The sequence below is a fragment of the Diabrotica virgifera genome, chromosome 8 (assembly GCF_917563875.1).
Source record: "Diabrotica virgifera virgifera chromosome 8, PGI_DIABVI_V3a".
Classification (NCBI taxonomy): domain Eukaryota; kingdom Metazoa; phylum Arthropoda; class Insecta; order Coleoptera; family Chrysomelidae; genus Diabrotica; species Diabrotica virgifera.
Window position 1 is genome coordinate 37,274,138 of NC_065450.1, and position 13,747 is coordinate 37,287,884.

General features: G+C 37.3%; 1 protein-coding gene across 1 annotated transcript in view; it reads right to left on the reverse strand.

Annotated features, from left to right (window-relative positions):
- The window catches only part of LOC126889905 (larval cuticle protein A2B-like), a 33,877-nt gene that overhangs the window by 778 nt on the left and 19,352 nt on the right, over positions 1–13,747 (reverse strand). Inside the window, exon 2 of the mRNA XM_050658621.1 lies at positions 10,993–11,154. Within this exon, the coding sequence (XP_050514578.1) occupies positions 10,993–11,154 (162 nt within the window). The remainder of the gene's footprint in view (positions 1–10,992; positions 11,155–13,747) is intronic.

A 13,747-nucleotide genomic window follows, 5' to 3' on the forward strand; every position in this document is an offset into this window, starting at 1 on the left:
TAGGTCTGGATCCCGCGTATGAAAAAAAAAGTTAATTAATAGCAAGCTGAAAATTGGTTAATAGCTTAAGGGTGTCTAGTCGGATAAACTTTGATATATGGGAACACTGGAACAGGGACAGTTTTAATTGTGGAACAGGTTAAAAAATTGGAACAGTCAGATCACGAAAACGGCACATTTATTTTGTCGGACAGAATAGACTTAAACTCTTCGAACAGACATTAAACTCTCATGCAAAAATCAGACTGCTTTTAATCACCTGTCATAATTTCTGTCATTTGACATATTCTACATGATTCACTCATTAAAACGCCCATTTGGTAATAAATAGGAGTCTGATTTTTGCATGAGAGTTTAATCTCTGTTCGGAGAGTTTAAGTCTATTCTGTCGGACAAAATAAATGTGCCGTTTTCGTGGTCTGACCGTTCCAAATATTTAACCTGTTCTACAATTAAAACTGCCCTGTTCCAGTGGTCCCATATATCAAAGTTTGTCCGACTAGACACCTTTAAGCTATTAACAAATTTTCAGCTTGCTATTAATCAACTTTTTTTTCATACGCAGGATTCAGACCTATTGGCTTTAGATGTTTCAGTGGAATGCTGTCCAACAAAATTGAATTCCGTAACTTCATTTCCGATTTAGAACGACTTTGTAAACTAGCAATTTATTGCTAACTGTTAATTATTGTGAGTTTCGACCTAACAGCCAGTATAATTTTCTAAGTTTTAAGACCAGTTGCATTCTCTTAGTAAATGTGTCCTCTATGTTAATCGTTGGGACAGAGGGATTCCCAGATCTATTGCATCTTATTTTCTTGCAAGAACTGACCATTTAATGCAACAGTTGGACAGGTATCTCTTTGTGGGGTGTAGCTGACGTGGATATATTTAATTTCATTTGGTTTACTTCGCCAGGTTTTTAATTAAGAAGAAATACATATCATCCAAGTGAGTCTGATTGGAGAAGCAATTACACGATCTTTGTAAGATACCATTACAGCTGTATCATCTACATACTACGTTGCAATGATTCCATTTTTAGTGGTTATATCAATGGCTGATAGGAAGTTCAGCTGTGTAAATGATATAAAGGATTGGACCAAGTTCACTCCCTGAAGCACGCCAGACCTTATTGGATGTAGAGTTCAGATTCCTGCACAAGACCGGGAACAGTAAAAAAATAGTAAACGTAGTGAAGAGTCACCTGGAGTTGATATTGATGATGACGAGTTTTTACCTATACGAAAATTTAACAAAGAACAGGCTACTGAATCGCGAATATAAACTAAAGATATATAATAGATCCTTAACAGACCCTTTCAAGCACTGATGAAAATCAATTAGGATTCTTTAGTGTGATATACTAGGTTTTAGGTTATTCGTATTTCGCGCGGTGTCACTGCCCATTTTTGACAGCATTGACCATCCCACTACACTGTAACAGTATATAAGACAATTGTAACCTATATCGACCTCTTGTAGTACGGTGCCGGTCACCGTAGAAGTAAGACGTGCGAGCAGCAAAAGTGTGCAGCAGAAAAACCGCCTGAAGGAAAAGAGGTAGCTTGATTAGCTGGTCTTTTCAGACCACCGTGAATGTAAGACACGGTTGCGAATCAAGCACTCGGCTTCTAAAGGCCAGAATAGAGGCAAAAACTGGTTTTTGTATGCAGTGAACTTAGGAAATTATTATTGATTTTCTGAGACGCTGTAGATAAGAATCAGTTAGCAGAATAAGCAAACGGGCTCTCGGAGAGCCCGTCGGGATACCTACTGTGCTCCGATAGGGAAGGGGTGTGATTTAAAACATCACACTTCGACACTGCACGGTGTAGTTTGCTAGCATCTACAACGTTGCAGCTCCAGCCCCTTGGCGAGTAGGTTGAGAAAATCAAGAGGATCCCGTATCCAGTTCTGTCTGGGTACGAGAACAACCGCGGATTGTCTAGGGCAGCCTACCCTAAAACCGTGCTGGCAACGGGCCAGACGGCGGCAAAAAAGGTTCTTCAAATAGAGGATTTTCGCCCCAACAAAATGACTGACGGTGCTAGGTCACTGTCTTCTCAATTCCACCCATATGCAGATTCACGTAAAGTGAATCTGAACCTATTTCAGGAATTAGAATCCGACAACGACGGCAAACCAATCAGAAGGACAACAGGACATCTAGTGACACTGAGCGACGGCGGAGGCAAATTCAGAGAGCCAGAGAAGCCAAGGAAGAAGAAAATTAAGAAGAAGGTAGAAAAAGGACCCGAAAAAGACGACTTCACAACAGATGAAGAAATGAACAACACGAGTCAGAGAAAAAATGGACCACGAGACGACGAAGAAATCAGCCACGAAGAGGCAAAGAACTACAGCACAAAATGGCAGCGAAGACGAAAAAACAGAGGAAATAAACTCCCTGATGAAGATTATCCAACAACAAGCTGAAGATATCAAAGCCAGAGACGAAGAAATAAAGAGACTCCATGCCCAAATAGAGGATCTAAAAATCACTATGGTTCAATCAAATAAAACCCTGATAGAACATATGGATTCTAGATTCAATCAACTTGCGAATACACCAACGGAGAAGGCCACGCCTACAACCAGAAAAGAGGACCCGCCTACTGCAACAACTAAGGGGGCAAAAGATACCAAAGAAAACACGCCTACAGAAGCATCTAAGGGGGCAAAACCAAAAATCAAAAAGCAGAATGAAGAATTTCCAGCACTAAAGGAGAAGAAAATGGTTGAAAAACCAAAGAAAAATGAAAAAGATGACTGGGAAAATAAAGCCACAGCGGCGATGAGACCACACACGCCAAACGATGACTTGTACGCGCTTCCAAAGGGAACAATGGAGCCCATACACCCCGCCAAAAAAGCGAAAACTCAAACAGAGGACAAAACAAAACAGCAAACAGAAAACGAGATGGAAATAGACGACCAACAACAAGAAGTACCCGCCAGACAAAATAAAAAACCACCAGTTATCAAACTGCAGTCAGTCAACGAGACTAAAAATATACTGACATTAGCCCAAAACCAAGGAGTGATAACTAGCAACAAATTATCAAGAAGCGGCCGTGAGACGCTGATACAGACGAAAAACATCGAAGACTACAGAAAGATGACACACATCATAGAAGATTACCACAAGGACACGAAACCCATACAACGGATCGCGTTCCCCCTGGAAGAAGACAAAAACGAGCAAAAAATAGTCATCAGAGGACTACCAACAAACACTAAACCCGAAGACATCATAAAGGATCTGCAAGATGAATATGAAATAACAGCCAAAGACGCAAAGAACATGACTTCAAGAAAGCCAGACAAAAAGAACCTACCTATGTTCATAACTACGATAAACAAAGAAGACACCAAAAAAGCCTTGAAAATCAATAACATAGGTTACATGAGGGTAACAGTTGAAACACTGAAAAAACCAGCAGGACCCACACAGTGTTTCAACTGTCAAGGGTACCACCACGCCCAATCGGCATGTCACAAAGAACCAAGATGTGTGAAATGCGGAGATGACCACATCAGCAAAGACTGCAAGAGACCGAGAGAAGAAAAAGCAACCTGTGCCAACTGCCAAGGGAGTCATCCAGCAAACTTCAGAGGATGCTCAAGATACCCTACCTGGGGAAGAAAACCACAGCAGCAACAACAACCACAACAACAGAGACAACAACAAACTCCGAGAGACAGAGTAAGCGGCAAATCGTATGCACAGGCAACGAAGAAAACAACAGAAAGCGTGACAGAAACAATTCTACAACAAACCGACCTAACAGAAATGCTAAAAGATGTAATCACATCTTTAATATTTAAAGCGATAGGTGACCTAAAACTGTCACTGAACTAAGTAGAAACAACAGGGGATACTTGAGGATAGGCTCCTGGAATTCAGGAGGAATAAGGACCAACCAAAACATCTTGGACGAACTGGTCAACAGGTATGAAATGGACGTGGTAGCACTGCAAGAAACAAAAATCACCAACAACATCAATCTGAAGTTTCCAGGCTACGACGTTTACAGGAACGACAATACAGGAAGATCGGGCGGCACAGCTATCCTAGTTAAAAGAGGCATAAAACATACTAGGATCCCAACACCACAACTAGTAAATATGGAAGCCACTACAGTGAGGATACAAATGGAACAGGGAGAAATCAGAATTACCTCTGCATATGTAAGACCACTAGACCCACTGTCAGACGACGACCTGAACGCGTTCCTTGATATCGACGAACCTGCACTAATAATAGGAGACCTAAACGCAAGATCCCCAAACTGGAACGACAGAGCTACGAACAGAAACGGAAGAATTCTGAATCAATACACAGAAAACAGAGACGACATAGAGGCAATGGGACCAATTGAACCAACCAATTATCCACCTAACGGACTTCCTACACACATAGACATAGTAGTAGCAAGAAACATCGATATGCAAACAGAACTACAAACAATAAATGAAGGTACAGTAGGCCACAACCCGATACTACTAGAAATAGGAACGTGGGAAGAAGAAACCGTCACAAAAAGAACCAAAAAGAGGACAAAATGGACAAACTTCAAACGACTAGTTAGCCAAGGGATAAACACCGTTCCTGTAATAAATAGTCCGAGAGACATCGACGAAAAAGTCCTAGAGTTGGAAAGGATAATTCAAGAGGCGCTAAGAAACAGCACAACAGAAGAAGAAATCGAAATACAGACAGGAAGGTTCAAAAATATCACCCAAGAAATAAAAGACATGATTCGGGAAAAGAATAGAGCCAGACAAAGAGCCAGAAGAACAGGACGACAAGCCGATAAAGAGAGAGCAAACAGATTAATAAGAGAAGTCAAAACCGCACTAAACGAACACCGAAGTGAAACGTGGAATAATTATATACAAGAGATGGACGAAGGTGCACCAAATATGCAAAACATTTGGAAACTACAGAGAATACTACGAAATGACAGAAAACCCATCCCACCACTACACGGACAAAACGGTATAGTGTATACTATAGACGAAAAATTAGAAGTAATGAAGTCCACCCTAGAAAGAGAATGTACGCTAAACTACAGACAAGAAGAGGACGTGGACTTCATAGAAGAGGTAGAAAACCAAAGAAATAGGCCAGATGAGCCAGAAGAAGACATCCCTCCAACATCACCAGCAGAGATAAATGTACACATTAAAAAATGTTCACCAAAAAAAGCTCCAGGCCCAGATAACATCACGAACAGAGCTTTAAAATATCTACCTGCGAGGGCTATAGTATACCTAACAAATATAATAAACGGCATATTAAGATTCAAAAAATTCCCGAATCAATGGAAAGAAGCCCATGTCATAATGATACCTAAACCTGGCAAAGACAGCACATTTCCGCAAAACTACAGGCCGATAAGCTTACTTCCAGCAATCAGTAAGATAACAGAAAGAATAATCCTAAGCCGCTTACAAGCCGAAACGAACAGGCTAGAAATCATCCCTGAAGCTCAGTTCGGTTTCAGAGCAGAACACTCCAGCGAGCTACAGGTACTCAGAGTAACAGAGTACATAGCAGCTGGACTAAATGATAAGCAATACATAGGGACAGCATTCCTGGATGTAAGCAAAGCATTCGACAGAGTCTGGCATAAAGGACTAATATACAAAATGCGTGAATATGGATACGGTGAGGCAATGACAGAGCTGATCTCTTCGTACCTGAGCGGCAGGAGATTCAGGGTTCGGATAGGACAAGTCCTGTCGGAACTCGGAACTCCAGAAGCGGGGGTACCACAGGGAGCAGTACTGTCACCCTTGTTGTATACAATATTCACTGCAGACGTACCTAGGTCACACGGTACTATGCTAGGCCTTTATGCTGACGATACAGCAATAGCGGCCAAACATAGAAACATCGATACAACAGTAGAGAACCTACAATCCGCACTAGAAGATGTAGAAGAATGGTGTACAAAATGGAAGATAGCCATAAATGCGGACAAAACACAAGCGGTAATGTTTAAAAAGAGAAGACAACAGCCAGGTGAACATCTAAGACTACTAGACAATCCAATCGAGTGGAAAGATGAGGCAAAATACCTAGGAGTCATATTAGACAAAGGCCTTACCTTCAACAAACATGCAGAAAAAACAATAAACAAAACCAACGCTGCAAGAGCATCGGTAAGAGGACTCATAGGTAGAAAAAGTAAACTAAAAGTAAAAACGAAGATACGACTAATAAACAGCCTAATTATACCGATAATAACTTACGCATCTCTCGCATGGGGGCAAGTATGCACGACAACGAAAAAGAAAATCCAAGCGGCACACAACAGAAGCCTAAGGGAAGCAGTAGACGTACCTAGATACGTAGCAGAAAGGTTCCTATTTAGAGAACTCCAACAAATTAGAGTGATCGACACCATCAAAGAAAGAGCAAGGACAATATTCCCTGAACTAGAGAACCATCCAAGTCCAATACTGCGAGAGATGCTAAGGTACGACGCTTTCCACCGATGGAAACACAGAAGACCGAAACAACAGATAGCTGAATAAAGGTATAAAAACGACAAAACAGACGGTTCGTAGCTCAACAAAACGCAAGAGACAAATCAAAGGTAACTAATTAAGACATATTTATTTAAATTAAATAATAACAATGGGACCAGACCTTAAGTCTGGGACCCAAGCAAGCAAAAACAGTACCGCGGACAAATCACTAGCAGATAAAGCCTCAAAGCGCATCACGCTGGCCTAGTTTTCAAACCGAATAGGACACCACATTAGAATCTTATTACCCAGGATTTTAATGTGAAGAGCATTTGGCTGATAGTTGTGCCCCCATCGCGCATCAGCGTGCTATGGGGGGGAAAGGGATGGCCTGGAGCATTGGAGCGGGGTGGAGTAACTCCTGTCAGTGACACGAGTTAAAACAACTCGCTCCAATGAATTGTTACACCCGAACGTAATTAATAAAGGGTGAACAAGTCTCACGGGTCGGGTTTAATCATAATGCTTGCTTGCATCGACCTCTTGTATGTTACTTCAACTGTACAATAAAACTAGTCCGTTAATGTCCGGCTTTTATTTAAGGTTGTAACGTCTCGAGCACGTGTATGTGTCAGCTGAATAGCTAGCGCTGATATATTACATTGGCGACGAGGATAAACTCTTACTTACGGCCAAACGTGTAAAAAATACGTAGTGAAAAACGTGTAAAAAATAGTGAAAAAAGTGTAAAAATGGCGAAATCGGTATGTGGTCAATTACGCGAGTTCTGTTTGAAGAGTTCAGACTGGTCAATTTTCAAAGAGCGGCTAGGAAACTATTTCGCAGCAAACGGTATCAAAGTCAATACGGAAGCAGAGAAGATGAGAGCTATTTTATTAAACGCTTTAGATGAGGGCGCATATTAGCTTATTTTCGATCTGGTAAGTCCTGAAAAACCAGAAGAAAAAACGTATAATCAGCTTATTGCTACATTGGATGGGTATTTCAAACCAAAGCAGAGTTCGTTTGCAGCGCGATTTAAATTTTACAGTGCCATAAAAGACGTGACCGAATCGGCGAGTGAGTGGACTGCACGCTTAAGAGGATTAGCGGTAGTCTGTGAGTTCGGCAGCGAGCTAAAGGTATGCCTAAGAGACAGATTTTCGTTCGGTTTCGGCAAGGGACCCATGTTGGACCAACTTGTGGAAGAAGAGGTAAGCGCAGATCTCGAAAAAATGGTCAGTTTAGCAGCTTCCAAAATGGCTGCCAGAGAAATACACGAGGAAATGGTAGAGGTTAAGCCAGAACCTCTTAATTACGGCAGTTCTGAAGACACGGGAAGGTACGAAGGTACGCGAAGGTACGATGCGCAGCGACGTTGGAGCAACGCGCAGATTCCGAGAAAATGGGCAACTACAGAGACGCAGAGATCAGAAAACGAGGAGCAGCACATAGGTTACACGCATGACATCTATCCTCAACAACGACAACATGGTGCATGTGACAGATGCGGAAGGATGAATCATAATAAAGATAAGTGTATTTATAAAAATTATTCTTGCAATTTTTGTAATAAAATCGGTCATTTGACCAGAGTTTGTAAAGGTAAAAAGAAATCTTTTTTATCGAATCAAAATTTTTTACAAAATCAAGAACAGGCAAAAAACGTTCCTGATGTAAATAATGATGATGATATTGACCTTTTTAATATATCAGATAGCAATATTTTTGATTCGCAAAGCACAAATACGGATATTTTAGAGGATTTGTTTACGTTGAAGGTATTAGTACACAATCATTATTTAGTATTTCAAATTGATACGGGTAGTAGTGTTTCTTGTTTGTCTAAGCAGTGTTATTTAAAATATTTTTCTAATATTTACATAAAACAAACAAATAGACGTTTTATTTTTTATAATGGGGTACAAGTTGAGCCCCTAGGGGTAATTAACTTGAAAATTTCATATAACAATAAAGAAAATTATTTAGATTTTTTTATTATGGAAAGTGGAGGCCTACCATTGCTTGGTATGGATTTTCTGGTAATGTATAATTAAAGCTTATCAGTCATAAATAATATTAAACAAGGTAACTTGAATGACAAAAATATTGAAAGTTTAATAAAGAAATATAATGACGTTTTTTGCCTGGATTAGGTAATTTTAAAAAAGGGTTAGTGAAAATTAATTTAAAAAACCCCAATGTAACTCCAAAATTTGTAAAGGCAAGGCCTATACCTTTTGCCATTAGGCAACAAGTTGAACAAGAACTAAATCGTCTTTTGTCTTTAGGTATTATATCACCGACGGGTTACAGTCCCTGGGCTACACCAATAGTACCGGTATTCAAGAAAAATGGGCAAATTAAGATCTGCGGTAACTTCAAAGTAACAATCAACCCTAAAATAGGAGAAACAGTTTTAGTCAAAGATTATAGAAATGTTAATTATCCTTGTTATATTAAGGGAAAAATTGTAAAAATTTTAGGTAAGCGAACTTACTTAGTTGAAGTGATCGATTTGCAAAAAACTTGGAAAAGGCACACCAATCAAATCAAAAAGTTTGAAGTTGTTAGTAACAAAGTACCACACATTCCAATAAAATCAAACATTTCAGCTAACGACGTTCAAGAAGACAATAAATCTGACGAATGTCAAAAGGTTCAACTAAAAGAAAACCTTGCTGAAAATGTTGCTAAAGTCATTCCGCAAATTTCACAGCCTTCCTCAGAAAATAACTTTAATGAACACGGCAATCAAAACACGCCAATTTTAAGACGCTCTAAACGTAACAAAAATAAAATATTGCTGAAACTTGTTAAAAATTGATGGTTATATATTTTGTTTTTGTTACGAAACTTACCTAGTTATGTATTATATTAGGCTGATAAAGTTATAGGATAAAAGAAAATTTTTATAGGCGAAGGATAGGCATATATTTTTTTTGTATTTACAGACTCTGAAATTAATATAAAGTGTAACATTATAAAAATTTCATTCCACTCTTATTAAAGAATTAAGCAGGTAATAATTATTTTTTATGGTATGTTAAATTATGAAATATTTGCATATTTTTTTTAATTTTTTTCGCGTGGTGTCACTGCCCATTTTTGACAGCAGTGACCATCCCACTACACTGTAACGGTATATAAGACAATTGTAACCTGTATCGACCTCTTGTATGTTACTTCAACTGTACAATAAAACTAGTCCGTTAATGTCCGGCTTTTATTTAAAGTTGTAACGTCTCGAGCACGTGTATGTGCAGCTGAATAGCTAGCGCTGATACATTACATTTAGAAAGATATTCGAGCCAACTGCATATGTAATGGCAACACATAAAGCACTAAAATGAACCAGAACATCAATGAACTAATGCAAAGTGCATATATGGTCAGATGTAGGAAGCTGTAAAGCCTAAACTGACCTGGACCTCGATTTTTGATCCTTCGCTTCGTAATCGATCATTCGCTATCCGTACACTAAACAGATACGAAGCGAATACGTTTGATAATGAAGCGAAGGGTCAAAAATCGAGTTTTGGTTATTTACATATAATGTCTTCAGTCGTCCTTTATGAATAATACAACATAAAATAAATGCCTCAAGACAGCAGAAATAGGAAAATTCGCTGGTAAATATGGTTGGCTAATATAAAAGAAAATTCAAAAGCAATGTACGTTGGTCAATTCAGAAGAAAACTAGCTGACAGGGCAGAAAGAAAGAATATTTCTAAGCAAGCTAAAACAAATAAATCAGTTTGTATCAAACTGATACCGATCAAATAAAGCATTCACAATTTAACAATGTGACTTCAAAGTTTAATTTCAAAAAAATAATTTAGAATGGCAACTACACTAAATTATTGGTAGCACGTTTTGAGTAGTTAAAAATAATATTATTTAAACTAATTTAAAATCAAAAATTCGATCAAAAATAGAGTAATAAATAGTAGACTTTTTGAATATGAGGAAATTTCTGAGTAACCAACGACTCAATCTGCAAATCCGATATCGGATGGTAAAATATTATATCCAATATATTCCTCTTTAGGGTGTCGAAGCCTAAACTGTTAATGTTGACTCAATGAGAAATCTGGAAGCTTTTAAGATGTGGCTTTTTAGGAGAATTTCGAAAATACCATAGACCGATCATATTATAAGCGAAATGGTGTTGTACAGAATGGTAAGAGGTACAGAATATTTGACCAATATTAAAAGGCGAAAGACACCATATTTGGGAGACATGATAAGTACGAGTGTGCAGCTGATTATGAAGGGCAAAATCGAAGGAAAAGGGGTTTTAGTAGACATCAATTATTCTCCTAGATGAAAAACATTCGAGACTGGACTGGGGTAAACACACAGACGCTTTTAAGAAAAGGAGAAGATAAAGACGGATTTGCAATGGTTATAGCCAACATTCATTAGTGGAGACGGCACTAGAAGAAGAAACTAATCGGGTGTCCGTTAGTTGTTTGGTTCAAATTAAAATAATTTCTTAATACCTACGTAATAATCAACTTCATGCCCATTGCCTACAGCTACAGGTATAGGACCACCGTGACCCAATCCGTGAACAGGAGGTGCTGCATAGCTTGCACCTGATGGGTAACCACCATAACCAGCATAACCGGCAAAACATGGAGCACTGCTAACTGCCAGTAAAAGTAGCTTAAACATAAAATAAATAATTTCTTTAATTAAATCAATCAATTGTCATTGATGTTTTATTCATATAAATAAAAAGCTTTAAGTAAAGCAGTAGATTAAACTGATGTGCAACTTTTCTTTCCTCGCTAAAATATGAAATTTTAGAATAAAATAATCCAAAATTCCAGAATAAAATTTGCTGAGCTAGAAGACCACCCAAACCGGATCCTGTAAGAGATATTAAGGTATGATGTGTGATAGATGGAAGCAAAGAAGACCCAAACAACAAGTATGAGCCAACAGATAAAGTCTAGATAATCGTGTTCTATCGAAGGAAGACAACGCACTCAAGTTCGGCATCGTTGGTATATTTACTAATGTTGATATATAGGCCTTAGATTTATAGAATATGTTTCAGACAGCCCTCAAAAATATACAAGAAACACAAATCAAGAAGGTCCTTTTTTTCTTATTTATGGGGAACTAACTTTCCCAACACAGTTCGTCTAATAAAAGAAAATTCGTTAAATGACTCCTCTGCATTTAAGGATTTTTTGAAAAATATTTTTCTGTTGACATACCAGCGAGAGTAATTCAGAATAGAATTTTTCGCTGATAGGTTAGAACTGAACCTATTCGAAACAAATACCTATTCCAGAAACCTAATGCGAGTTTCTGATTCCGAGGTGAAAAGACGATATATCGATCGCCCTAGCTTGTTCCTAATTATGCCACTATTTTCTTGCGCTGCATCAAATTTAAACGATCAAACTAGTGGGTACCTATAATTTTTTTATTTTTAATCTACCTAGAGGATGTATTTAATATTGATTTTTAAATATATTTATATTTCTTGTTATGTTTTTTCTACAAGTTGTAAATCTATACAGGTCCAGCGATATTTAAACGGATCATAGCCAATACATGTATTTCGGCTCTAGGCGGTAGGCCAACAAAATATTTTCAAATAATTATTATATTATACAAGTACAATACCTCAGTCGACTGCTGGATTCTGAACTAAGCTACGTAAATGCAAAAGCCCGCCTACATTTACCATTTCATTCTGTTTTAAATCAACCGAACGAGTCTAGAGGTGGGCTAATTTACGATAGTGATATTTTATTCATTGTGATTTTTGTCTGTAACTGAATCAGTCATTGTGAAAACAATTCATGTTACAATGTCTAAACTTTTAAGGAAACGTAAAAATATTTTCATTAATAGTTGGATATTCCGAGATAATACAATATTTTATACAGTGAGCACGTAAAGGTTGGAATAAATTCATTTTCTCGAGAATGGACGATTTTGGTAAAAAAACAGGTCAATTTTTATTTTCAAATTGCGACTTTTTGACATATGTATCATACTAGTGACGTCACCCATCTGTACGTGATGACGTCATCTATAATTTTTTTAAATGAGAATAGGGGTCGTGTGATAGCTTATTTGCAAGGTAATTCAATTCTCTATTCAGTAATATAAACATTAACTAATTATTTATACAGGGTGTCCAAAAAAAATTTTTTTGAATTAAATTTATTGACAAAAAGAAGAATTTGTGTAATATATTTAACTTAAAATACATTTTACTGCTGTCAGAAAAAACAGGAAATAATGTTTATTTGACAAATAAATATTGTTTTTTGCATAAACTCAATATTAAAGCCGCCACTCACCTTCCTCTTAACAGTTTGAACATTTGATTTAAGCGAAAAAGAATGATTATTTTCCAAATAAACATTTTTTCTGTTTTCTGAGAACAGTAAAATGTATTTTGAACTAAATAAATTACATTCATCCTTCTTTTTATGTCAATAAATTTAATTCAAAACAATTTCTTTTGGACACCGTATATAAATAATTATGTAAATGTTTATATTACTGCATAGAGAATTAAATTACCTTTCAAATGAGCTATCACACGACCCCTATTCCCATTTAAAAAAATAATCGATGACGTCATCACGCCCAGATGGGTGACGTCACTAGTATGATATATATATATGACAAAAAGTCGTAATTTAAAAATAAAAATTGACCTCTTTCGGGATTTTTTTTTAAATTGTCCATTCTCGAGAAAATTAATTTATTCCAACTTTTACGTGCTCTCTGTATAAGTATTATGGGTTATAAATAAATCTTTCTGAAAGGCAAAACAAGTTTAAATGTTTATGTATAATGTAATTGTAAATTTAATGGCGTTGCAAAGCGTCGTCATTTTACCCAAAATATGGTCTTAGATTGTTTTCGCAATGACCGATTCAATTGTGATTTAACAGAGCAACGAAATATTCGTATATTAAACTCCTAATAAAAAGTGTTACCACTGTGGACCATCGTAAAATTCTACACGTGTTATTATTTTGTTTAGGTCACTATTACAAAATTGGGTTTGCTATTAGAACGCATACCATGCCATTAGTGCCAAACAAAAATAGAAAAATTTAGTAGTTTATGGAACGTTTTTATATAATAGGTCTGGATCCCGCGTATGAAAAAAAAGTTGATTAATAGCAAGCTGAAAATTTGTTAATAGCTTAAGGGTGTCTAGTCGGATAAACTTTGATATATGGGAACACTGTAACAGGGGCAATTTTAATTGTGGAAC